A 24,754-nucleotide genomic window follows, 5' to 3' on the forward strand; every position below is an offset into this window, starting at 1 on the left:
TGCAGCTCTCCACCCCCCCTACCCCTGCTCCTCCTGATACCCGAAGTGCACAGCGTCATTGGCGCCCGGCCTTAGTCGCACCAACTTACCTTTCCAGAGGGACCATGGACGGGACCATGGACGTGCTGTGGAGTGTCCGGAGGCCCCCTGCTGGAAAGGTGAGTATTCCGAGTGAAGCGGGAGACCACAGAGCGGGAGTAATAGCAAGCGCTTCACTCCCTCTCCGTGGTCACGTGACACAAACGAATCCTCGATGCAAAAAATTTGCGTGGAGGATTTTTTTGTGTCGAATTACTAGATTTAGTGGAGTATTCGTTGCAGCCCTATATGCTGTCTATATTCTTATTGACTTTTAGGCTGCGGCTACACACAGTCTAATTATTCACTCCATGTCATGGTATTTTATAGTCTGATAGTCGTATTAGGCCTAGTTCACACTTCAGTGATTTGGACATTTATTTCCAGTAATGATCGTCAGCCAAAACCAGGTGCCGGTCAAAAACACAGAACAGGAGCAAACCTTTCCATCCCCTAGCATTGGTCATCTTGAGGAAAAGTACAGGATCGGATGTGCTGAAATTCAACAAGTAGTAGGTAGATTGTAAGCTTTTGAGTGCAGGGTCCTCTCCCCTCTGTACCAGTCTGTTAATAGTTTCTTGTTTATTGTAATTTTATATTATGTACCCTCTTGATGTACAGCAGCATGGAAATAAATGCTCTTTCAAATAAATAATAATAATGGTCTAGGCCAGTGATGGTAAACCTTTTACAGGCCGAGTGCCCACACCTGCAACCCAAAACCCACTTATTTATCACAAAGTGCCAAGACAGCAATTTAGGGCTCTTTCACACTTGCGTTATTGTCTTCCGGCATAGAGTTCCGTCGTCGGGACTCTATGCCGGAAGAATACTGATCAGGATTATCCTAATGCATTCTGAATGGAGAGTAATCCGTTCAGGATGCATCAGGATGTCTTCAGTTCCGGTACGGAACGTTTTTTGGCCGGAGAAAATACCGCAGCATGCTGCGCTTTTTGCTCCGGCCAAAAATCCTGAAGACTTGCCGCAAGGCCGGATCCGGGATCAATGCCCATTGAAAGGCATTGATCCGGATCCGGCCTTAAGCTAAACGTCGTTTTGGCGCATTGCCGGACCCGACGTTTAGCTTTTTCTGAATAGTTACCATGGCTGCCGGGACGCTAAAGTCCTGGCAGCCATGGTAAAGTGTAGTGGGGAGCGGGGGAGCAGTGTACTTACCGTCCGTGCGGCTCCCCGGGCGCTCCAGAGTGACGTCAGGGCGCCCCAAGCGCATGGATCATGTGATCACATGGATCACGTCATCCATGCGCATGGGGCGCTCTGACGTCATTCTGGAGCGCCCGGGGAGCCGCACGGACTGTAAGTATACCGCTCCCCCGCTCCCCGCTCCTACTATGGCAACCAGGACTTTAATAGCGTCCTGGGTGCCATAGTAACACTGAAAGCATTTGGAAGACGGTTCCGTCTTCAAATGCTTTCAGTACACTTGCGTTGTTACGGATCCGGCAGGCACCTCCGGCAACGGAAGTGCATGCCGGATCCCAACAACGCAAGTGTGAAAGAGGCCTTAACCTGAATACTACAGTCCAATATAGTATATCTTCCATGTACTTCATCATTTAGCTAGAATAGCCTGCCTACATTCAGTGCCCTGCCTGCGCTGATGAATGACAGGAAAAGTCTAAGGCCTCCTGCACACGACCGTATGGCTTTTTCAGTGTTTTGCGGTCTGTTTTTCACGGATCCGTTGTTCCGTTTTTTGTTTCCGTTGTGTTTCCGTTCCGTTTTTCCGTATGGCATATACAATATACAGTAATTACATAGATAAAATTGGGCTGGGTATAACATTTTCAATAGATGGTTCCGCAAAAAAACGGAAGACATACGGATGCATTTCCATATGTGTTCCGTTTTTTTGCGGACCCATTGACTTGAATGGAGCCACGGAACGTGATTTGCGGGCAATAATAGGACATGTTCTATCTTTAAACGGAACGGAAAAACGGAAATACGTAAACGGAATGCATACGGAGTACATTCCGTTTTTTTTTGCGGAACCATTGAAATGAATGGTTCCGTATACGGAACGCAAAAAACGGCCAGTAAACGGGAGAAAAAAACGGTCGTGTGCAGGAGGCCTAAGGCATATTTGTACACCACAGACTTTTTCCAGGTTGCAGGTGTCCACAGAGAGGGCTCTGAGTGCCACCTCTGGCACCTGTGCCATAGGTTTGCCACCACTGGTCTAGGCATTCACTGCAGGGGCTACTGCAGAACCAATATGTGATTCCATGGTTGTCCTTGGAGATACAGCGGCTCTTATAGAGTAATTTTGGTGTGTATCTGTCTGTCTTGACCGTCCAAAACCCTCTCCATGTTTAGGTGTTGTATAGGCATACGTTTAGGTGTTGTACAGGCATATGTTTAGGTGTTGTATAGGCATACGTTTAGGTGTTGTACAGGCATACGTTTAGGTGTTGTACAGGCATACGTTTAGGTGTTGTATAGGCATATGTTTGGGGCATACATTTGGCTTTATGCAGTTCCACCAATCATAATAAGTGTGCATCTATAAGTACTAACACATGTCTCACTATACACATAACAGCACACTATCCCATGTTTTTCAATCAGAATGCATAGCATGCAAAACTGTATACATTTAAACAAAACACTGTAAAAAAAACAAAACAAAAAAAACATCTAAACTTCTTTGAACTGGTTTAAAATATAAACAAGACCATGGGAAATCTGTTCCCGTACAGCACTGTGCTGACTCATGAAGATGTCTACATGTCAGAATTCAGATGAACAATTATGCAGCACTTCTTCTTTTTATATACTGGGAAACGGAAACCAGAAGTGTCCATGAAGGCTAAACTATAAGAAATGTCAAAATATGTTTTTGTCTACAAGATACCGCATATATCTAAAAATGGCTTACTTACCTGTGTCACTGGATCAAACACAGCCTCGGTCAATATCCCTCTTACATTACTGCCATGACCTCGCTCTGTCATTGCAAACATCCCTGTAAATTCCTGATTCTGTTAAGAAGAAGAAAAAAAAAGGAAATACACAATTTGAATAAGCATTTTTTAATATTCTGCTAATATGTTCTCATACATTCCATTTTTGATTAATTGTTATATGTATTAATGGCATTCATTTCTTTTAAAGCAGTTTTCCAGGAGATTTGGTAGTACTAGGGGTGTCTACACTAGACACTAAATGCCTTTGTGGCATTTTATATAGATTTTTCTATTGCAATTATTGTGAATTGTAAAGTGAACTTTCCAAAGTTATAAAATGATGAAATTTATAAAGATTTAGGGGGTCATTTACTAACAGAAATTTGTCTATTTTTGGCGTATTTCTGGCGCAGATTGCAGCGCAAAGGTTATTTGTGCCGCAATCTGCAACTTTTCTCCGCTCACGCCAGGTCTTAAAAAGGGGACATGGCGTGGAGCGATGAAGGCAACAGGCTGGCAGGCTCGTCTCATTTATCATTTTCTACGCCTGTTTTAGACGTAGAAAATGGTCTAAATTTAAACCAGCAAGGAAGATGGCGTAGATTTAAGACCGGCAGTGAACTTGCCAAAGTTATGTAGAGGCCGGCGCCTCTTCATATCTGCGGCAGACCCACCCCCAGAGCACGGAGTTATTAAGAATGGTGTCTAAAACGCCGGTCTTAATAAATAACCCCCTTAATATTTTCCTTACCTTGTAAAAGGAATGTATCATCAGAAAATAACCTATTGTGTAAATCTTCCCTTTAATGTTAAAAATATTTTTAAAACTTTTTTTGTGATGTTATTTTAAATTTTATATGTCAAACATCTATACTAACAAAAAAAAAAACATAAGATCCTGTAGTTTTCATATTGGCACCACTTCTTGGTCTCTATAGACCTCTTTAATGCAGCTATCTTATTATTATTATTATTATTATAGGCAGGACTAGAATAACAGATATATATATTTATATAGATATAGAGGATCCCCCATTAACAAGTGATATCACAGAATATTTACTCCCTCCTAACCTCTGCAGAGGTCACATAACATGTACATGCACATCTAGTACATGTACATTGGAGTGGTAAAGTCCATGGCAAAAATTCATGGCATGCTTGCTTTTCTATGGCAGAATTTTTCTGTTATGTGTGGCTGCCGTTTTCTGGACCCAATCCACATGTACTGTACAGTCATTTGCTGCAGATTTACTGTGCATAATCCACACTGCAATTCTGTTACATCTCACCCTCACCTTTACACAGTAATAGAAAAGGTTGTAAAAAGATACAGATCCATGAAGTCCAAGCTATATAATTCTACATTACTTATGCCATTTACCCCGTATTAGGTCAAAAAAAAAAAAAATTCAACTCCAAATAATAAAATCTGAATAAATCTCTGGTCAACAAACCCTCTCCAGCAATCTAGTTCTCAAAACTTGCCACATTATTACTTTAAAAAAAGAAAGAAAAACGTTTGATAAGTCAAAGGCAAAGTTATGATCAATAGGAGCTCCAGGTGCTGATACCTCTAGCGATCACCGAAGTCGAGGAGAGAGAAGTACTCACTCAGAGTGCTGTCTCTCCTCACTGCTGGAGACGGGCTCAATAAGCTCATCTTCCGCAGGAAGGAGAGAGTCTACAGTTCTTCTATTCCCTTTGTGTATGCTGGTTTTACAAGAAACCAGTAAATAGAAAGGGGGAGAGGAAAGAGGGGTTTGCAGCTGCAGAATCTCTTCATCTGTGAGTCTACATGCTATGAGAGAGACCAGAAGTGGGTAGACATATGATGGGCTCAGAGTGCTGTGCACAGCCCGTAGTGCTCCTTCTCCCTTCCTGCAAGTTGCATGCTAGTTTTACAAGAAACCAGTAAACAGACGAGTCCATACGCTGTGAGAGACACCATACGTAGCTAGACATGATGGGCTCAGAAAGCTGTCCACAGAACTAAGTGATATTTTCTTCACAATCTGACAATTCTAAACACATGCAAGGAAATGTGAAACAGAAACCATGCAAAGGAATGGAAAAACCCTAAATACACAGGTTATTCATAATTTTATAGAAACTACATCTAATATACAATTACAATTGTATAATGAGCAATTTATATTTGCAATGAAAGACATGACTTAACAATTAACCCCACCACAGACTTGCAATTTAATTGGTTTTGTGTATTGCAAAAGACACAAAATGACAATGCATCATAACATGTTTCTATTTTATATTCTTGGTCTGGGTCTAGTGGTGCATTTACACGTGCCGAGGAACGCTTCCTTCCTGACCGTCGGCTGCTCATTCATTGAAGGTTAAGTGCTGCATTTCCAGAGTGATCACCTCCACAGTATGAGGATGAGGGATCGCTATTGCTCATAAATTGTAAACAAATCATATATTTATTTATTTTCATTATGAAAAATGTCTTAATTTAAACAAATCAAATTCCCCAGAAACCCGGGGGTTGTGCTTCGTACTCCACGTTGCCTGGGAGTGTTTGATGCACGCTTACTGGGAAACTGGGTAGAGTGGGGTGGGTCACTACTAAGTTTTGCTGTGGGGTCCTAAGAAACCTGTGTACCCCAGTGTACCTGTGAGACCAAATTACTGGCAAGAGAAGGGCACATTCTGGTCCTAGACCAACAGTTTGGCATCACTATCCACACGTCTGAATTTCCAGATGTGCCAAATATAACGGTATTCCTTGTGCCACTGGAAGAGAAGACTGGATGGGCATTAAACTGACTCAAAGAACACCACTAGATTTCTAGAATACAGCTTCGTGTAGATGTACATAATGCATATTAGGTTCACCTACTCATTCATTTCACTTTGTTTGGAGGTGCTGGCTAACTTTTTATTTTTGCATTGTAAATGTGGGAAAACTGAATCCCTCCATCCTGGTCGCACTCTGATGACATCTGTCTGTTTTTTATTAGTTGGTTCTTGCCTACCATGAGTCAATTTTGCAAGCCTAGGGACAACTGGTGAATCATGTAGGGACCCATGTAATTGATGTCACCTTGTCATGGCAGGTGGGCTCACACAATTTGATCAAAATGTGCGCTAAGAACCTCAAATTTATAAAGTATAGTAATTAAAGCAATAATGCAAAATTATTATATATATTTTTTCTTTTTGCATTGCAGTTACAGAATATATGCACCTGCTCATTTATTTCACTTTGTTTGGAGGTGCAGACTAACTTTCTTATTTGCACTGTGCATATATTACACACAAACAGGGAAAATAGTTGCAGAATATACAAAGTATTCATAAGGTTTAGTTGGAGAAGAACTAATAACCTTAGTCACGCAGAACAATTTTTGTATTTCACAGACATCCTCCCCACACATTGCAAAAGTGAAACTTCTTCTTATTTTTTTTTAGCAGAGGCCAAATAGACAAATCTATTTCTCCCCACACGTTTTGCAACTAAGGCCATTTTCTAAGAACTAGACCAGTTAGCCAGAAGAATGACAATAACATAAGAAACATGCACAATTACTACAAATCACAGTAATCATACACTGTATATGCCCTAATTCGTTCTTCGACCTGCAGCTTCAAAGCTAGCAAACATCTCTAAGGCTGCCCGTACAAAACATAGCCCGAGCAGTGGCATCTGCATTCAGCTCACCGCTAATTTCCAGGTGGCATTTGTACATACAAGCAGCATGCACGGGTGGTGGACAACAAATACAAGTGTGGCCCAGCAAATAGTGGTGAGCCTCATGATCCCACTGCCATGAGCGCACTGTATACAGACAGACTAACAGCAGTCTAATGTAGTCATTATCTTCAGCATAAAACTTCATTACCCTTAAAGGGATAAAGTGACCAGGAGTAAGGATGAGAAAACTTTGCTATTTTTCGGATGGCAGGCAAACCCGAATATTTTCACATTCGTTTCAAACGAATCCACTAGAATGGCGCATAGCCCCATTTTAATGCACATGTCGGTGGGAAAAACCACTGGGGAGGAAGAAAAAGAATTCTCACATGATCCTAAGAGGAAGTGTGTGGGAGTGATTGCCCTGATTGGCTACCAGGCTGACAGACAGTCTGGATGAGCCAATCAGTGCTGCAGCAGGCGGAATGAGCAGAACGCTATCCATTCTGTGCTGGGCTGTGAATGACGGTGGGTGGGTCTTATAGTGTCTGCAAGAAAGATGATCTTAGGGAGTCAGGGAGAGTGAAAAAACAAATCATCGACAGTCAGAAATCAATCAAGCTTGTATTCTACTGCCAGGGACAGGCTGGAATTACAAAAAAGAAGAATTGTGTGTGCAGAAGAGGAAAAAAAGATAAAGAGAAAAAAAGGAGCACCAAAAAAAGGGAAGGGGAGGGAAGTTTTTTTGGGAAAGGGGATGGGGGAAATTGGAGAAATGGAAGGGTGGGTGAGAGATTTTTTAGGTGGGAAGGGGCGCCAGAGGATGTCAAAGCGAAAACCAAAAGATCAAAGGATGAAATGGTGAGGCTGCTCACACCAAGCAACGGTCTGACTAGCAGGCCGTGGTGGACAAGACTTAAAGGAAAAGAAAGAGAGAATAGTGGAGCGGCAAAACAAAATACAGAAAGGCAAGAAATGAAAAGCTAGAGCATTCAAGAGTCTAGCCGTAGGGACCATAGAATCCCAAGGTGAGATGTTAAAAACCCTTATAAGGTGATAAACACCTGATACCCGGGTGGATCCAGTAGGTGAGTACTTAAAAGGATATATCTTAAGAAGTTAAAACTTAAGGTCACTACCTTGACACCCTATGGCTAGACTCTTGATTGCTCTAGCTTTGTATATCTTGCCTTTGTGTATCTTGTTTTGGTGCTCCACTATTCTCTCTTTCTTTTCCTTCAAGTCTAGAAGAAGAACAAGCAGGAGAGCAGTCAGCCAGGGAGGAAGGAGTGAGGAGGAAAGCCTGACTCTGTGCCTTCTACTAGAATGGCAGCTGCTGCAAACCTCAAAAGCAGCTACCTGCAATGGCATCCTTTTATTTTATTTTTACAGAAATCCTTTTTTTGGGGGTGGGGGTGGAATAAGCGTAAACTGTACAACATGTGTTTTACCATATAGAATACTAGTGAGATCTCTGTGCCAGGTCATCTCACATATTTAGTTTACGCTTGTTCATCAGGTAATCCCGTTGTTCTTGCAGGCGCCACCGATCATGGCTTCTGGGCAGCAGATCATGCTGTCTAAACAGCGATCTGCTGCTCAGAAACCATGAATCTGTATGAGGTCAAGGGATCACAATAGCAATCCCTCATTCTCATATAGTGAAGGAGATAGCTACAGTGAGCCTGTTTAAATCCAAGTTAAGGCATCCTAACTTTGTAACTAAACTGGATTAGGAATCCAGGTCCCTGTTTTTCTGATCGGTGGGGTCCCAGCGGTAGGTTCTCTACAGGATAGGAAATAACATCACACAACTGGAATACCACTTTAAGTCTGCATTGGCATACTCTGCACCAGATTTATCAAATGTTGCACACTGTCTGCTAAATTTGGCGCATAATCAAATGCTTCTCTAGTTTTCTACACCATCCCCCTACTGGAGTTAATTCAGGGGGCTATTTTGTGACTTGTTAAAAAAAAATATCAGTCCAATTTCCCACCCACATTCCAAAACTGGGGTGAATGGAGAAAAAATGCAAAAAATCAAAATTTTTGAACAAGAAACACCAAAAAGTTGCAAAACCCCTACTTCGCGACTTTTTGAAGCGAGAATTCTGGAGTGCAGGGATTGATAAATTCCCCTCCTTATTTCTAGCCTACATACTTAGCTTTTATTAAATAGATGCTAACATCTCAACAAACTTTGCATAAACAGTACAAATGAATATAAGAAACTTTGTAACATGTTATTAGTGAACATGCCCCTTTCTCCACTTATCAGGCTTGTTTTCTCCTCCTCCTGTGTCCTAAAATGATCATTCACTCTGAATGCACTACTAAATCCGCTTTGAGAGACAAGGCAGACTCGCTACGGGATCAGATTACATGCTACTTATAGAAATCTATAGAGAGGGGAGGGAGGTGGTGAGAGAGGCAGAAAGACATACAGAGAAGCTGCTGAATGCTATAGTCTATTTTCTATCTCACCTCAGTACTGGACTCCCAGTTATAATGCTCAGAACTCTGAATAATGTCCTCCATATAGCTATTGCTTCTGAGGATATACTACAAAGAGATAAGGAAACATGATCTACTCTTCATTGTGTGCTGTGTATGGGAGACATCATAGCAGCTAGTCTCCACTCACTAGCTCAGGGAAAACTAACAACTGGAGATACAGACTGCAGAGGGAAAAGCTGGGAAAAAATGCAGAATATAAGTCATATAATGGCCAGACATAGTGTTCCTCATGTACACACATGGCAGTCTATTCTGAAAAGTCCCCTGAAATGAGAGATTGCCTTTCAGAACCTGGTACAATCTCACTATACCGTATCTGTGTAGGTTTACGTATGGTAATACAAATACAATTTTCAAAAGGAAACAGTTTCTATATGTGAACCTGGCCACTATAAAAAGGTCAGAAATAAAACCAAACTGAGCAGCAATATATCAAATGTATTAGGTTTCTTCCTTGTATTCCTGTGCTGTTTTCTCTTTGAATGACCTCAGATATTATCCACACAAACAGCACAACAAAACTGTTCATCTCAAAACTACAATTATTTTTCCAGTTTTGGCTTTGTATTTGGTGTGGAGCCTCAGATGGGTGTTTTCCAATTAATTGGCAAATACCGCAAAGAATAATGTAAAATAGAAGAGAAACCTTTGCAGCTACTGAAGCTTTATTGAACAGCTTCTTGATGAGATGAGTCTATGAAGGAGTAATCACACAGATGACCTCTTCAGGAGAAGTCATCATAGTCAGTGGCTTCGTTTACACAATATGAGGCTTTGGGACATGATCCCATGTTTCTACAAATAGCCCCAAGACATTTTCACTTCCCGACTGTTGCAGAGCAGCAAGCACAGGGCCTGAGGCAGCCAACAGTTTATTTTTCAAGGCTCTCCATCTCAAGTATAATGATGAAATGAAAACGATGTCTGAGGCTCAATTCACTCAGCCAGTGTCTTCTATAAACAATTCTGTATGTTTTATTTGGCCAGATCTTGGTTTTACTAAGCCGCTATAATCTTTTCAGCTTAAATCCAGAAATAAGCTAAAAGCACATTGAATAATATGTTTACGTACTATTACACTACACTTAAAGAGGATCTACTCTCCTGACATGTCAGTTTCACTAAATAAATGTATTCTGCCTGAAATAACCATTCTGTAGCATCTTTTCTCTATGTTGTGCTGCCCCTATGTTATTCCTCCTAGGAGTTTATGAATAAATTGGAAACTGGGTGACACCGTGACACTGTCCAATCAGTCAGCGCCAGACTACATAGCGACACACCCCTTTGAAAAAACAGTATGGTAACACTAATTGTCAATTTATTCACAAATTTCTAGGAGGAATACCCACAAGAGGCACAAAACAGAGTCAGGCCTCATGCACATGACCGTATTTTCATTCTGCATCCGATCCGCATTTTTACGAATCAAACGCGGATCTATACATTTCTATGGGGCGCAAAAACTGCAGACAGCACACGGAATTCCTCCATGTGCTGTCCACATGTGTGCGGCCATGCCGCAACTTATAGAACATGTCCTGTACTTGTCTGCGGACATGAATAGGCATTTTTACAATGGGGCTCGTGAAAAGTGCGGGATGCACACGGACCAATTCCGTATTTTGCAGATCCGCAATTTCCAGACAAGATGGATACCATCACACGTAGTAGGCCTTATATGCTCCACCATTGCTATTTTATAGGAATTGCAAATATTTACTGAGACAAGTCAGGAACTATGACAGGTCCTCCTTCAAATACATTGGGATACATTTGCATTTTTCCCAGGACCGTGCCATCTCTGTCCACTTAAACATTATTTAACTTATTATTTGTCCAATTTATATTAATTTTTTTAATCAATAAATTTTTATTGAAAAATTTTTTAGTTTAGCAAAATAACTAGACTTACAGAAAAGAAAGGTAACAAACGTTAAATCATAAGGGTTCCATACATGAAATTAAGAGGATACATAAGTAGCGAAAAGTACAAGGTACATGTGCTATCAGTATTACATTGCGAGCATACTCCTTACACATTATACACATTATACAGCCATTCCACATTTTGTATATACCCATTACAGTTGTGTTCGCACAGAAAGGCTATATCAGGTATTTTGACAGTGACACCGCGTAAGGGCTGGACAACCATTGTAGCCACGAATTGTGCACTGTTATTCTAGCCTTCAACGAGGATGCGAAAGTAAATTCACATTGCATATGGTGATTCACTATTTTGAAAACTTCACTAAGTGAAGGAGACTGTGGGCTTTTCCATTGGTGTGCAATCACTTTCTTTGATGCAGATAAAATATGTGCTACCGTGCCTCTACTATCCCAGGGAATGTTCACCAGTCCTATACTGAGGATTGCTAGTTCTGGGGTCAATATTCCCACTATCCCAGTTATTTCTTCCATAACCTTCGATATCGATGCCCAGAACTGGAATACTACCGGACACTCCCACCACATATGATATGGAGATCCTGTCCGACCGCATCCTCTCCAACACAGTGGGGAATAGATTGGGAATGACATGAGCCAATCTATCTGGTGTTAAGTACCACCTCAATTGGGTTTTCCTATTCTGTTCTGCATGGTTTATGCATTTAGAACATTTCATGGACCAGTACATGGCATCTGTCCACTCACTCAGAGAGAATTCCTTTCCCATTTCAGCCTCCCACCTGAACATAAAGGGCTTTTTGCTGTCTTTGTCTATAAGCGTCAGGTGCGAATACAAAAAAGAGAGGCTGGAATGGGAACGACCATCTGCTCTTAGTAGCTTACCAAGTGGGTCACTCACATCTACTGTGGCATCTAAATTGAGAGGTGTGAGAAAGTGACGTATCTGCAAGTATTGGTAAAAAACCGGGTTAGGTAAGTTGTAAGTGGAGTGTAGTATCTCGAAGGTTCGTAGAGTGGATTGGTCATATAAACTCCCAAGAGTATCAATCCCACAGTTTAGCCAGCCTGTGACATGAAGTGTGGGGATGTGATATTCTATGGCCGTGATAGCAATATATTTCTTTTCCAGAGGTAAAAGAGACCTGTTTTTGAATAAATGTGCCCATGCGAACATGGACGCTTGCATTGTATTCAGTGGCACGACAAATGTGGTGGGTTTCAACAAGTAGGCAGCCAGCAGTGACTTAAGAGACCTCCTAACATAAACCTCCTCTATGTTGAGCCACTTATGAGGTGACGAAGGCTTCCACCACTCCATAGTCTGGTCCATTAGGTTAGCTAAGTAATAATTATATAAATCTGGGACCCCCAGCCCACCTTTACTAATAGAGGGATACAGCACATTTTTCTTAATCCTGGGGGGGCGGGGTTCCCCATATAAAGTTAAGCATGTCACTTTGCAGTTGCTTGATATATGTTTTGGATATTTTCAGAGGTATACACCGAAATATATATAGGATTTTGGGAAGGACTAACATCTTAACCGCATTTATTTTTGCAATCCACGAAAGCATTGCTTTACTGTACTTGGAGTAGTCAGTTTGCAATTCAGACCTCAGTTTTTTAAGATTTAGTGAAAGTAGGGTAGACAATGAGTTAGTGAGTTCCACACCTAAGTACCGTATCGATTCTGTGGCCCAAACAAAGGGATACTTTTTGCTTAATACCTGATACATACTTTACGGCACATTAATTGGTAAAACATTAGTTTTGCTGACATTTTACTTATAATAGGATATTGAGGAATACTGGTTTAATATTTCTGTTACAGCCTGGAGTGATGCTGAGGGGCTAGTGAGAGTCAGTCCAATTTATATTAATATGAACTAAATTTACCAACCCCAAATGGAAAAGCCTCTCAAAACCATTTTAATTATTAGAATTATGGCATGTATGCTACAACATAGTAAACCAATAGCCAAAAACATTGAAATACATAAAAACCACCTGCCTAACATTGTGTAGGTCTTCACAAGACCTCTGAAGATGTCCAAAGGTATCGGGCACCAAGACGTTGGCATGAGATTCTTAACATCCTGAAAATTGTGAGGTGGGACCACCACAGATTTTATTTATATTCTGAGCACATCGCATAGATGCTCGATTGGACTGATATCTTGGGGATTTTGGAGGCTTTGAACTCATTGCCATCTTCCTCCAACTATTCCTGAACAATGTTTGCAGTGTGGTAGAGGCATTGACCTGCTGAAAGAGGCATTTAAGGGTCTACTTGGTCCGCAATACTGCTTATTTAGGTAGTATGTGTCAAAGCAACATCCACAAGAATGCCAGGACCTAAAGTTTCATAGCACAAGATTATCCAGAGCATCACACTGCCTCCGGCGGATGGCCTTCTTTCCATAGTGCATCCTGATGTCATCTCTCAGGTAAGCAACGCACAAACGCCCAGCCATCCACATGATATAAAAGAAAAGATGATCTATCAGACCAGGTAGGGGTGGGCGATATGGTCTAAAATCTATATTGCAATATAATTTTAAGCATGTGCGATATGCGATATATATCGCAATATATTCTATATTTCGGGGGGTAAACTTTTTTTTTTTTACTTTTTATTTAATAACTATTAGCCTCCTTAGGGTCTAGAACCCTTGTCCTATTCACCCTGATAGAGCTCCATTAGGATGAATAGGACTTCACACTCTCCCTGCTGCCGTGTGCATAGTGCACACAGCAGCAGGGAGCTGACCATGGCAGCCATGGTTTCAGTAGTGTCCTGGCTGCCATGGTAATCAATTGGAGCCCCGCGATTACACTGCTGGGGCTCCGATTAGAAGCTGCCACCCTGGGGCCACTGCCACCAATGATTTAATCGTGTGGAGGGGGGGCGGCCCGCAATTAATATAATACTTAGAAGAGGGGGAGTAGAAGGGAGGGACTGTGGCCACTGCGCCACCAATGAATATAGTTAATATGACTGAATACAAACGTAGCCTGCATGTGCCGGCCATATCCCGTACCTGGCCTCTATTACTGCGCGCCGTCATCCGCCGCAATTAACCACTCAGGACCTGAGGGGTTAATTGCGGCGGATTGCAGCGCGCAGTCATAGAGGCCGGGTTATGGGATATGGCCAGCACGTGCAGGCTACGTTTCTTTTCAGGCATATTAACTATATTCATTGGTGGCGGAGTGGCCACAGTACCTCTCCTCCTCCTACTCTCTGTTCTCATTGGTGGCGAAGTGGCCAAAGTCCCTCCCCTCCTACTCTGTTCTCATTGGTGGTCAGCGGAAGCCGCACACAGTGGGAAGGGAGGGACTCCCTCCTTCTCCACTGTGCCGGCTCAGGAGAACATGGTGCGTGCCGAGAGCGGCGCATGCCATGTTCTACCGCAATATGGCGATATAAACGAAATTTCTATCGTTGGCCAAATTTATATAGTTTATATCGCATATCGTCTATATCGCCCACCCCTAAGACCAGGGAACCTTTTTCCATTCCCACAATTTGGATGGTCATATGCCCAGTGTAGGAGGCTTTCACAGGGATCGGCATAGGCACTCGTCTGTAGCTATGCAGCATTATACACAGAAGGAGTGATGCACGGTGAGTTATTAAACCTGTCAAAATCAGCATTACCTTTTTCAGCAATTTGCTCTACAGTAGTTCTTCAGTGGGATCAGGTCAGAGGACCTATCCTTTACTCCCCAAGCACATAATTGAGCCTTGGGCTCCAATGATCCCGTTGTTAGTTCACCAGCAATTGAATACATTATCGAGGGTCAGCAGAAGCTAGCAGTCTTGCTCCCATCCCCATCTTTGGCACTATTTCTGAGAAACATGAACTTTTAACCCTTAGGATACCGGAGGTTTTTTCGTTTTTGCATTTTCATTTTTCTTCCCCATCTTCCTTGGGCCATAACTATTTTATATTTCCGTTCACATAGCTGTATGAGGGCTAATTTTTGCACTTTTTAATGCCACCATTAATTATGGCATAAAATGTAGTGGGAAGCGGTAAAAAAAATTCCAAATGGGGTGGAATTGGAAAAAAGAAAAAGCAATTCCTCCACCGTTTTACGGGTTTTGTTCCCACCCATGCCCTTCATTCTCTGGGTAAGAATGATTGCAACGATACCCCAAATGTATAGATTTTTTATGTCTAAATAGTGTAAAAATGTATTTAAACTTATTCTGACCCCCATAACTTTTTTATACTTAAGTCTACTGAGCTATTTAGGGGCTCTTTTTTTGCGGGACTATCTGTCGTTTTTATTGATACCATTTTGGAGGGTGCGTGACTTTCTGATCACATCTTATTAAATTTTTTTGGGTAAGAGAAGCAAACAAAAAAATGGCAAATCAGCCATTTTGACCCTTTTTTCCGTTAAGCCATTCGCCGTATTGGAATTTTTTAAAATATTTTAATAGAAGTGGCATTTTTGGTCGTGGTCACACCCACGATGTTTATATTTATTGTTATTTAGGTATTTATTTTTTATTTACACGGAGAGAGGGGTGATTTAAACTTTTATATTTTTTTATTAAAAATTTTTAACATTTATTTTTTATTTTTTGTGATTTTTAATTTTGTACTATCAGGGATTTATAAAATGGGTTTTGGACTGAAAATTGCTAATTTCTTATCCTGGCCTGCCATCTGGTGGCCAAAAAAAAGAATTGCAGCATGGACACTAGTGTTCAGCGCATCTACGGAAGCCCCCATTGGCCGCAGGGGGTGTCGGTAGCAAGCCTGGAAGGCTTCAAGTGATCTCTCAAGCTTTAGATGCAGTAATCTCACTTGATCAAAGCATCTAAAGCCTTTAATTACCACAATTGGCATTATTGCCGGTCACAGTAATTAGCCGCAGGTCTCTGCTGTTTGAAACAGCAAAGACTTGCCGGCCATGACGCTCGCTGCACGTGCGGGCAGGCGCCATGTCACACATCGCTCCAGTGCCGTACATGTACATGTTACCGTTACTCCTAGAGGCTCCATTCTCCCTGCAGCTGCCATGCCCCCTGCAATGCGCTTCAGTACCCAGAGTAGGTGCAGTACAGGAGAAAGGCTTGAAGGCAGTTCTCTTCTGAACTGCACCTGCGCCAGGTACAGAAGTGCATGGCAAAGGCGCGAGACTAGGAGATCAGATTTAAAGGTCTGACTCACAACACCCCTGCCCATCAGCTGTTTGAAGGGTTCACTTGAGCGCCACAACCCCTTCAAACAGCTAATTGGCGGTGGTGCCAATCTATCCTGAGGATAGGATTTATTATTCCACAGCACAACCCCTTTAAAGGATAATTTCCACCATATCCAGCACTTTCTAATCCCTTGAATAAAACTTTTTTACTGGACTTTCTGCATATAACACAGCATTATGCTGATTGTTTGTCCTTTCTAGGACCACTTTTGGTAAGTTCTAACCACTGCAAACCTGGAACACTCCACAAGTCTGGATGTTTTAGAGATACGCTGACCTAGTCATTTAGCCATCACTATTTGGAGTGGGTCAAAGTTAGGCCTCATGCACACGACAGTTGTTTTTCTCGGGCTCCGTTCCGTTTTTTTTTGCGTTTAGGATGGGGGACTATTAATTTCAATGGGTCAGCAAAAAAATGCTGATAGTTCATCAAACTGATGTCCTACTTTTTTCACATTTGAGGACAAGGATAGGCATTTATTACAAGGGATCTGTGGAAAAAAACTGATCCTCCAAAAAAAAGGAAGCCGCGTCTGTTTTTTTTTTTTGGTGGACGCACCATTTGCGGACGCAAAAAACAACTGTCGTGTGCATGTAGCCTTACTCAGAACCTAACGCTTGCCCATTTTTAACTCCTTCGAACATGTCAACTTCAAGACCTGACTGTCCACTCGCTGCATAATTTATTTCACCCCTTTACAGGTGAAAATATAACAACGTTATTCACTTCAATGGTTTTAACGTTGTGGTCAAGTAAGTTTCTATTAAAAGTATTGCATAGGACAAGAACTAAATACTAGTTAACAAGCAAAGTCTATTGGAAGCTATACAAAGCCTTGGTGGTTTACAACAACTTGGAGGACATGTACCACATTTCAAGCCAATCAAGAAATCTATGGCACTGGACTAGAGGATACTCATACAAGTTCTGATGCTAAGGCTACTTTCACACTAGCGTTCGGGGCTCCGCTTGTGAGTTCCGTTTGAAGGGGCTCACAAGCGGCCCCGAACGGATCCGTCCAGCCCTAATGCATTCTGAATGGATGCGGATCCGCTCAGAATGCATCAGTCTGGCTCCGTTTGTCCTCCGCTCCGCTCAGCAGGCGGACACCTGAACGCTGCTTGCAGCGTTCGGGTGTCCGCCTGGCCGTGCGGAGGCAAACGGATCCGTCCAGACTTACAATGTAAGTCAATGGGGACGGATCCGTTTGAATTTGACACAGTATGGCTCAATTTTCAAACGGATCCGTCTCCCATTGACTTTCAATGTAAAGTCAAAACGGATCCGTTTGCATTATCATGAACAAAAAAAAAAAAAAAAATTTATTTTTTTTTTGTTCATGGTAATGCAAACGGATCCGTTCTGAACGGATCTAAGCGTTTGCATTATAGGTGCGGATCCGTCTGGGCACATACCAGACGGATCCGACCTAAACGCAGGTGTGAAAGTAGCCTAAAACGTTTCTGGTCACAAAAAGGCCATGTAAAGTATCATGGTAGTCACTAGTCAAAAAAATTAAGAACTGAAACCAGCAGTGAGAGGAACGTCCTCAAACAGAATTTCATAACATTTTCACATTTGCTATCACACAGGAAGAATATTTACTGGGTAACCAATGTAACATTGAATTCAATGCCCTGGTTATATCTAACAAGACCAGAAATAGATCCATTTCTTTATTTCAACATCCGCTGCAGAGTCAGAAGATGGATATTTTATTTATTTATTGTATGCACTGACATATTCCGTAGCGCTGTACAGACATTAGCCTCACCCTGTCCCCAATTGGGCTCATAATCTAAGGTCCCTATCAGTATGTCTTTGGAGTCTGGGAGGAAACCGGAGAACCCGGAGGAAACCCACGCAAACATGGAGAACATACAAACTACATGCAGATGTCGGCATATGGTGGATATGGTGAACAATCCTTAAAAAAAAGACAAGGAGGAGAAAGTGGAGCAGTTGTCCACTGAAACCAATCAGATTCCACATCTCATTTCTTAATGGTCGAAACTTAATGGGGTTTTCTCACTTCAGCAAATTGCATTTACCATGTAGAGAAAGTTGCTTGTTTCCAAGGGTTATGACAACTGTTGCAGCACAGATACCAGGTGGCCAGGATGGAAGCTGCTGCGCATGTGCGCCTATGCGCTCTCTCATGGGCTGACGCTTTTTCCTATAGTGTGAAAGCATGACCACCACTGCTGGATTGTAGAGTGGCCGTAACTCCTGGATGCAAACAGTTTATAATGTGATGGGAAAAGGAATCCAGCCACCAAAGGAGGCAATATGGGCAATCACAGTACATTAGTAGGTGCCTTGTATTAACTAGGTCTATATGATAAATGCCATTTGCTATAGTGAGACAACCCCTTTAAAGTACTAGTAAAATTCCCATGGGCCTGCTTTGCAGACTGCACTTAAGCCCCCACAGCAATAATCCTCCTCTATAAAAGGGGTATTCCAGTTATAACAAGTTTTCACCAACCACAGGATACAGAGTATGTTGGTAGGGGTCCTACCCCCTCAGAGCGCCCCCAAAATGAACAGAGCAACAAGTCTAGCATGAGGTCCCCGTTCTCATGATCGGCGAGGTCCCTGACGTAGGACCCCCACCAATCTAATAGTTATCCCCCATCCTGTGGAAAGGGGATAACTTGTAACAACCAGAATACCCACTTAAAGGGACACTGTCACCTGGATTTCACTTACTGAGCTATTAACATCATCACATCAGTCTCCACGATTTATATTAAAATATACTGGTATTACTGCCCTGTGTCTTGTAATTTGTATATAAAATCGCTTTTATTAATATGCTAATTACCTCAATAAGGAGCCCAAGGAGCTGTCCCTCCAACCGTTGGAGCCCAGCCGCGCCCATTATTTTGGAGCGCAGCACCGCCCCACTGCTAAATAATTCACTGCTCATCGCCGACGTTATGTGTTTGTTGCGCTCGACCTGGAAATGTGCGAGATTTCGGGCGCAACAAAAACATTACGTCGGCGCTGAGCAGTGAATAAATTAACAGTGGGGCGGAGCTGGGCTCCAAGAAAATGGGCATGGTTGGGCTCCAATGGCTGGAGGGACAGCCTTGGGCTCCTTATTGAGGTAATTAGCATATTATTAAAAGCGATTTTATATACAAATTACAAGACACAGGGCAGTAATACTAGTATATTTTAATATAAATCGTGGAGACTGATGTGGTTATATTAATAGCTCAGTAAGTGAAATCCAGGTGACAGTGTCCCTTTAAACTATTCCCAATCCCCATTCAGGCCCCATGCTCCTGGCCAGACCCACTGAGACACCTATTGGGAATTTTAGTTGTGCTACAGTAGGGCTGGTTGGTGGCATGGAGCCTAAATGGGGATTGGAAATGGTAATGTTATCGGTAATGTTGGTCTTGGTATACGATGTGGTGTGAATCTATAAAAAGGGATATGTCCACAGGTTAGGGGTTGCAATACTTGGCCTGTCTCATTGCTACGTCACTGGTTTGGGCCCCATCTTGGTGCATTTGCATTTGGACTAAAAGTGCTTTTGCCCCAAAATGATGAAATGGATCGCTATGTGAAGTGTATTAATACATCCAGCCATGGGTATACACATATCTTATAGGGCTCCATAGCAAAAACCCCCAAGGTGAGCTCAGTGTGTGGGAAGGTATGCAGTCACAATTGAGAAGTAATAATCTGCTTGCCCTGAGCTCCCCCTAGTGATGGCTGCATAAAAGTGAAGTGTTTTTTCAATCGGAAGGGGAAAGGAGTTCAGTGCCAAACCCTTCTCCCCCTGAGCCTTACAGCAGTCGCATGGTCTGTCTCCATTGAAAGTATGCATTCAGCTGAGCTAGATTTCCAAGGCATTGTGCCTGGTTTAACATTGAAGTTACTGGGGACAGATTTCCTTTTCAATTTTAGTTTTTAATGGCAAAGAACCTTGGGGATCCAACCACTGGGACTCTCATCTATCCCAAAAAGTACACTTAGTTGTTTAGGTATTTCCCATTGATTCTGAAGGAGATATGGTATCAGTTGTGCAGTCACATCTCTAGCAAGAATGGGAACCAGTATCCCCATATTTGTGATAAGTAGGGATCCATACCAGTCATATTTGAGGCATACCAATATATAAAATAGGTTTAATTAAGCAACACCCAATGCTTTCAGGGGCTTGCAGGTCTGGCCTTTCACTTGAACACTCCTTAAAGGGAACCTGTCATCAAAAAAACGCTTACTAAGCTGTTAATAGTACCTTATAGTGCTGCATAGTAGTTTCCTAATGCACTTTTTCATCGTTTAGCCGCATCTAGCCTCCTTGAGAAATCGATGTTTTATTCAGCCGCTGCCCCCTGCTTCAAGTCAGGTTTGAAGTCAAGGGGGCAGCGGCCTAGGCGTCTCTAATGCTGCTCTCCCCGCCTCCCGCCGCCTTTATTGACAAGCCGGATCTCAGTGCCGGGACCGCGCTCCCAGCCCGCATGCGCAGTGAAGGGCTGCTGTAGCATGATCCCGGCTCCGGCTCGTACACTCAGCCGGCTTCAGTTTCGCTACTGCGCATGCGCCCGCCAGCCTTACATACTAGCGCAGTTACAGAAGATGCCGGGCGCATGCGCAGTAGCGAAACTGAAGCCGGCTGAGTGTACGAGCCAGAGCCGGGATCGCGCTACAGCAGCCCTTTACTGCGCATGCGGGCTGGGAGCGCGGTCCCGGCACTGAGATCTGGCTTGTCAATAAAGGCAGCGGGAGGTGGGGAGAGCAGCATTGGAGACGCCTAGGCCGCTGCCCCCTTGACTTCAAACCTGACTTGAAGCAGGGGGCAGCGGCTGAATAAAACATCGATTTCTCAAGGAGGCTAGATGCAGCTAAACGATGAAAAAGTGCATTAGGAAACTACTATGCAGCACTATAAGGTACTATTAACAGCTTAGTAAGCGTTTTTTTGGTGACAGGTTCCCTTTAAACTTGTTCAGTAAATAAGATATAATAAAACATAATATGTAGAGTCCTGCTGCAGATATAATTTCTGCCATATCTAAAGAAGCAGGAGTGCAGTGACATAGTGGTTGAGTCCCTACAATGATAAGCTGCTTATAAAACTCCCCTGCCGCACATTTACGCAGTCACGCGACTATTTATGTTTTGCGGACCCTTCCCTGTGCTTCCAGGTCTGTGCGGCTGCACCGCAAAATACATGTCCTATCTTTGGCCTCAACATGGTTATCGTGGACTCCTTAAAGTCCAATGGGTCCACACCACAATGCAGGGTGCTCACGGCCAGTGTCTGTGTGTTTTGTGGATCCATGGTTTGGTGGCATAAAATGCTGCATTTTGTGGCAGTTTTGGCATCAAAGTAAGAAGTAGGTTGAAAGGAAAGCTGTATGTGACACCACCCTATCTATATTATATGTATGTTCTATGTGCAGAATCTCCAGTGTCTCCTAAAACTTGCAGCATCACACTGCTTTCCCATCCCTCCTGCTTGCAAGAGCTGACAGGGGAACACCAATCACAAGCAGCAGGCAGGGGAGAGAGAGTGAAGCTGAATCACATAGGAATGCACAGACGCTCCACAGAAGTTTTACGTCACTGATTAATCACTGGATGCCCTTAAATATAACTCAAAAAGAGCAAAATCAGTGTCATGAGACTTTGCTCCCTCTGACTGTGCAAAGCCAGAAGCATGATGGGAAATATTGTCCTCATTAGGAGAGCCACATTAGAGAGGTAGAAGGAATCAAGATGGCTGACAACCCATAAATGGCACATGAACTAAAACCAGGTATAGCCTCTACATTGTTCTTTAATAACAGCCTATTCTGCACTATATTAGCAAACAAATGTTGGAGTAGTTATAAGGATGTTCAGTGTGATAATACAGACTATAGAGTTTACTGAACCAGGGTAAAAGAATTTAGTATTTTTTTTATTTAAAAAAAGGACTTTTCAAGAGTCACTAACACAAAAGTGTGCTGAATGAGTGCTGCTTCCATTCAGACTTGAGAACACTAATCCACAAATGCTACATTCTTCTGACTGGCTGCAGCTGCCAAGAAGGACCTACTTCATCAGCAAAATTGTTGTAGCCTACTTCAAGCTGACGGTAAAGCTTTGTTCACATCAGCGTTCAGCCTTTCTGTTCTCCTGCTCCGTTTAGGAGCAGGAGAACGGAAAGGACGGGTTCGGCACATAATTGAGCCGAATAGAACCTAAGGACCCGATAGGCTAAAATGGGGTCCGTTAGGTTTCCGCTCAGAAGATGATTTTGGAGCGGAGACAAAAGTTGTGCATGCAGGACTTTTGTCTCTGCTTCAAAAATCTTCCTCTGAGCAGCACCTAACGGACCCCATTATAGTCTATAGGGTCCTTAGGTTCCGTTCGGCTCAGTTTTGTGCCGAATCCGTCCGTTCCGTTCTCCTGCTCCTAAACGGAGCAGAACGGAAAGGCTGAACGGTGATGTGAACGAAGCCTAAGAATGACATTGCGGTTTCCTTCTAAATACTAAACTACTGTATATTAGATCATGTCATGATCCTCCTAGGGCAGTGATGGGAACCTTTTACAGACCGAGTGCCCAAACTGCAACCCAAAACCCACTTATTTATCGCAAAGTGCAAACAACCTGAATACTACAGTCCAATATAGTATATCCTCCATGTACTTCATCATTTAGTTAGAATAGTCTGCCTACATTCAGTGCGCTGCCTGTGCTGTTCATAGTGCGCCCTGCGCTGATGAATGGCAGAAAAAGTCTAAAGCATATTGGTACACCACAGACTTTAAGGCTACACCACAGAGAGGGCTATGAGTGCTGCCTCTGGCACCCGTGCCATAGGTTTGCCACCACTGTCCCAGGGTATGGCCACACAGCGCTGCTTATGAACAGCTTACTGAATGAGTGATTTATTAGTAGTAGTATCAGGCATGATACCCCTGGGCAAGGAAAGCAAGGAATACAGCGCATATTTACAACATACAAGAAAAATACTAATCTCTGTCCAGCCATGCAAACCTTGGATCTACAGAGCACAGGGGCTCACCACAAGAAGGGACACATCACCATAGACAGTGATATGTTGCTACCACAGACCCGAAGTCTGTGAATTGAAGTGGTTATCCCATGAAAAATATTACAATAATACATTTTTTTTATGTGCATTACATTTTCTTCTCTAATAGCGCCCCCTGCTGTTCTTCCTCTGGAATTTCCTCTATGATCGTGCCCCCTGTTGTTGCCTGTGGCCAAAGTTCTTTTTTTTTTAATCAAATCGTTTTTATTAAACAATAAATACATATTATAACATAATACAATATGTTGACTTTTTCTTTCTTTACATTATCCACTATGCAGATTCAGTGAACAACAATACTCATAAGTATATCACCACTCAGTATTATCATGAATCCATACAATACATATACCTTTGCTAAAACATATTATGGGCAAAAAGAAACTTGACCTTTCCAAACTCCCTCCCCCCCTTACCCTACCCTAACCCCCCAACCCTAACATTGGTCTTGACCATCACCTGACTATATAACCACATGGGTATGAGATAACCATTCAGTCCACATTTTTTCAAACTTCTGAGGGCACCCTCTCTTCACAAACACCCCTTTTTCGAGTACCAGCATGTCATGCACCTTCCGTTCAAACTCACTCAGTGTGGGCGGACTCCCCTGGATCCACCTCATAGCGATCAGTTTCCTGGCCACATATAGCAATCTCCCCGCAGCTACCCTAACCGGTTCATTTCCTCCAATTTCAGACACATACCCCAGAATACACACCTTAGGATCTTTTTGAATTCTTAATGTCAATTTACTATTAATCATCTCTACAACTTCCTCCCAATAATTAGCAACTACTGGACAAGACCACAACATATGTAACAAGTCTGCACCATCTTCCATACACTTTGGGCACTTGTCATCACCTCTTACTCCTATCTTTTTCAGGAACACCGGTGTTTTGTACACTCTGTGTATAATAAATAGTTGGGACAGTTTGCCCTGTTCACTTAGAGACACCTTGGGGACTGCTTCTAAAATATCTTCCCACATATCCTTAGACATATCCCCCACGTCAGCCTCCCACTTTTTCATTCTTGAAAGCGGATATCCCTCTAAGAATTTTTCCATTAGAAGAGCGTACACCTGTGATATTAACCCTCTTTTTCCCCCTCCCGACGGAAGAACAAGCTTATGGACCACCTCCATTTGAGCTATCACACATCCCTTCCGCATCGTGACCCCAAGGGCATGCCTTATTTGAAGATATTTATAAAACCACTCCTTGGGGATATTAAATTCCTGCTGCAGGTTTTGAAATGACTTACATGTCTTGTCCTTAATTAATTGTCCAATTCTCGTCACTCCATAAGTTTCCCAGTTCCTAAGTCCTGGTATGGCCAATAGTTCTGGCAA

The 24,754-nt window shown here is 42.7% G+C and overlaps 1 protein-coding gene across 1 annotated transcript in view; it reads right to left on the reverse strand.

The window, feature by feature from the left end:
• ACOXL (acyl-CoA oxidase like) overlaps window positions 1-24,754 on the reverse strand; it is a 625,524-nt gene that overhangs the window by 536,057 nt on the left and 64,713 nt on the right. The window contains 1 exon segment of the mRNA XM_040429469.1: window positions 2,988-3,086. Coding sequence (XP_040285403.1) covers window positions 2,988-3,086 — 99 coding nt within the window.

Source organism: Bufo bufo, chromosome 4 (genome assembly GCF_905171765.1).
Source record: "Bufo bufo chromosome 4, aBufBuf1.1, whole genome shotgun sequence".
Taxonomy (NCBI): Eukaryota; Metazoa; Chordata; class Amphibia; order Anura; family Bufonidae; genus Bufo; species Bufo bufo.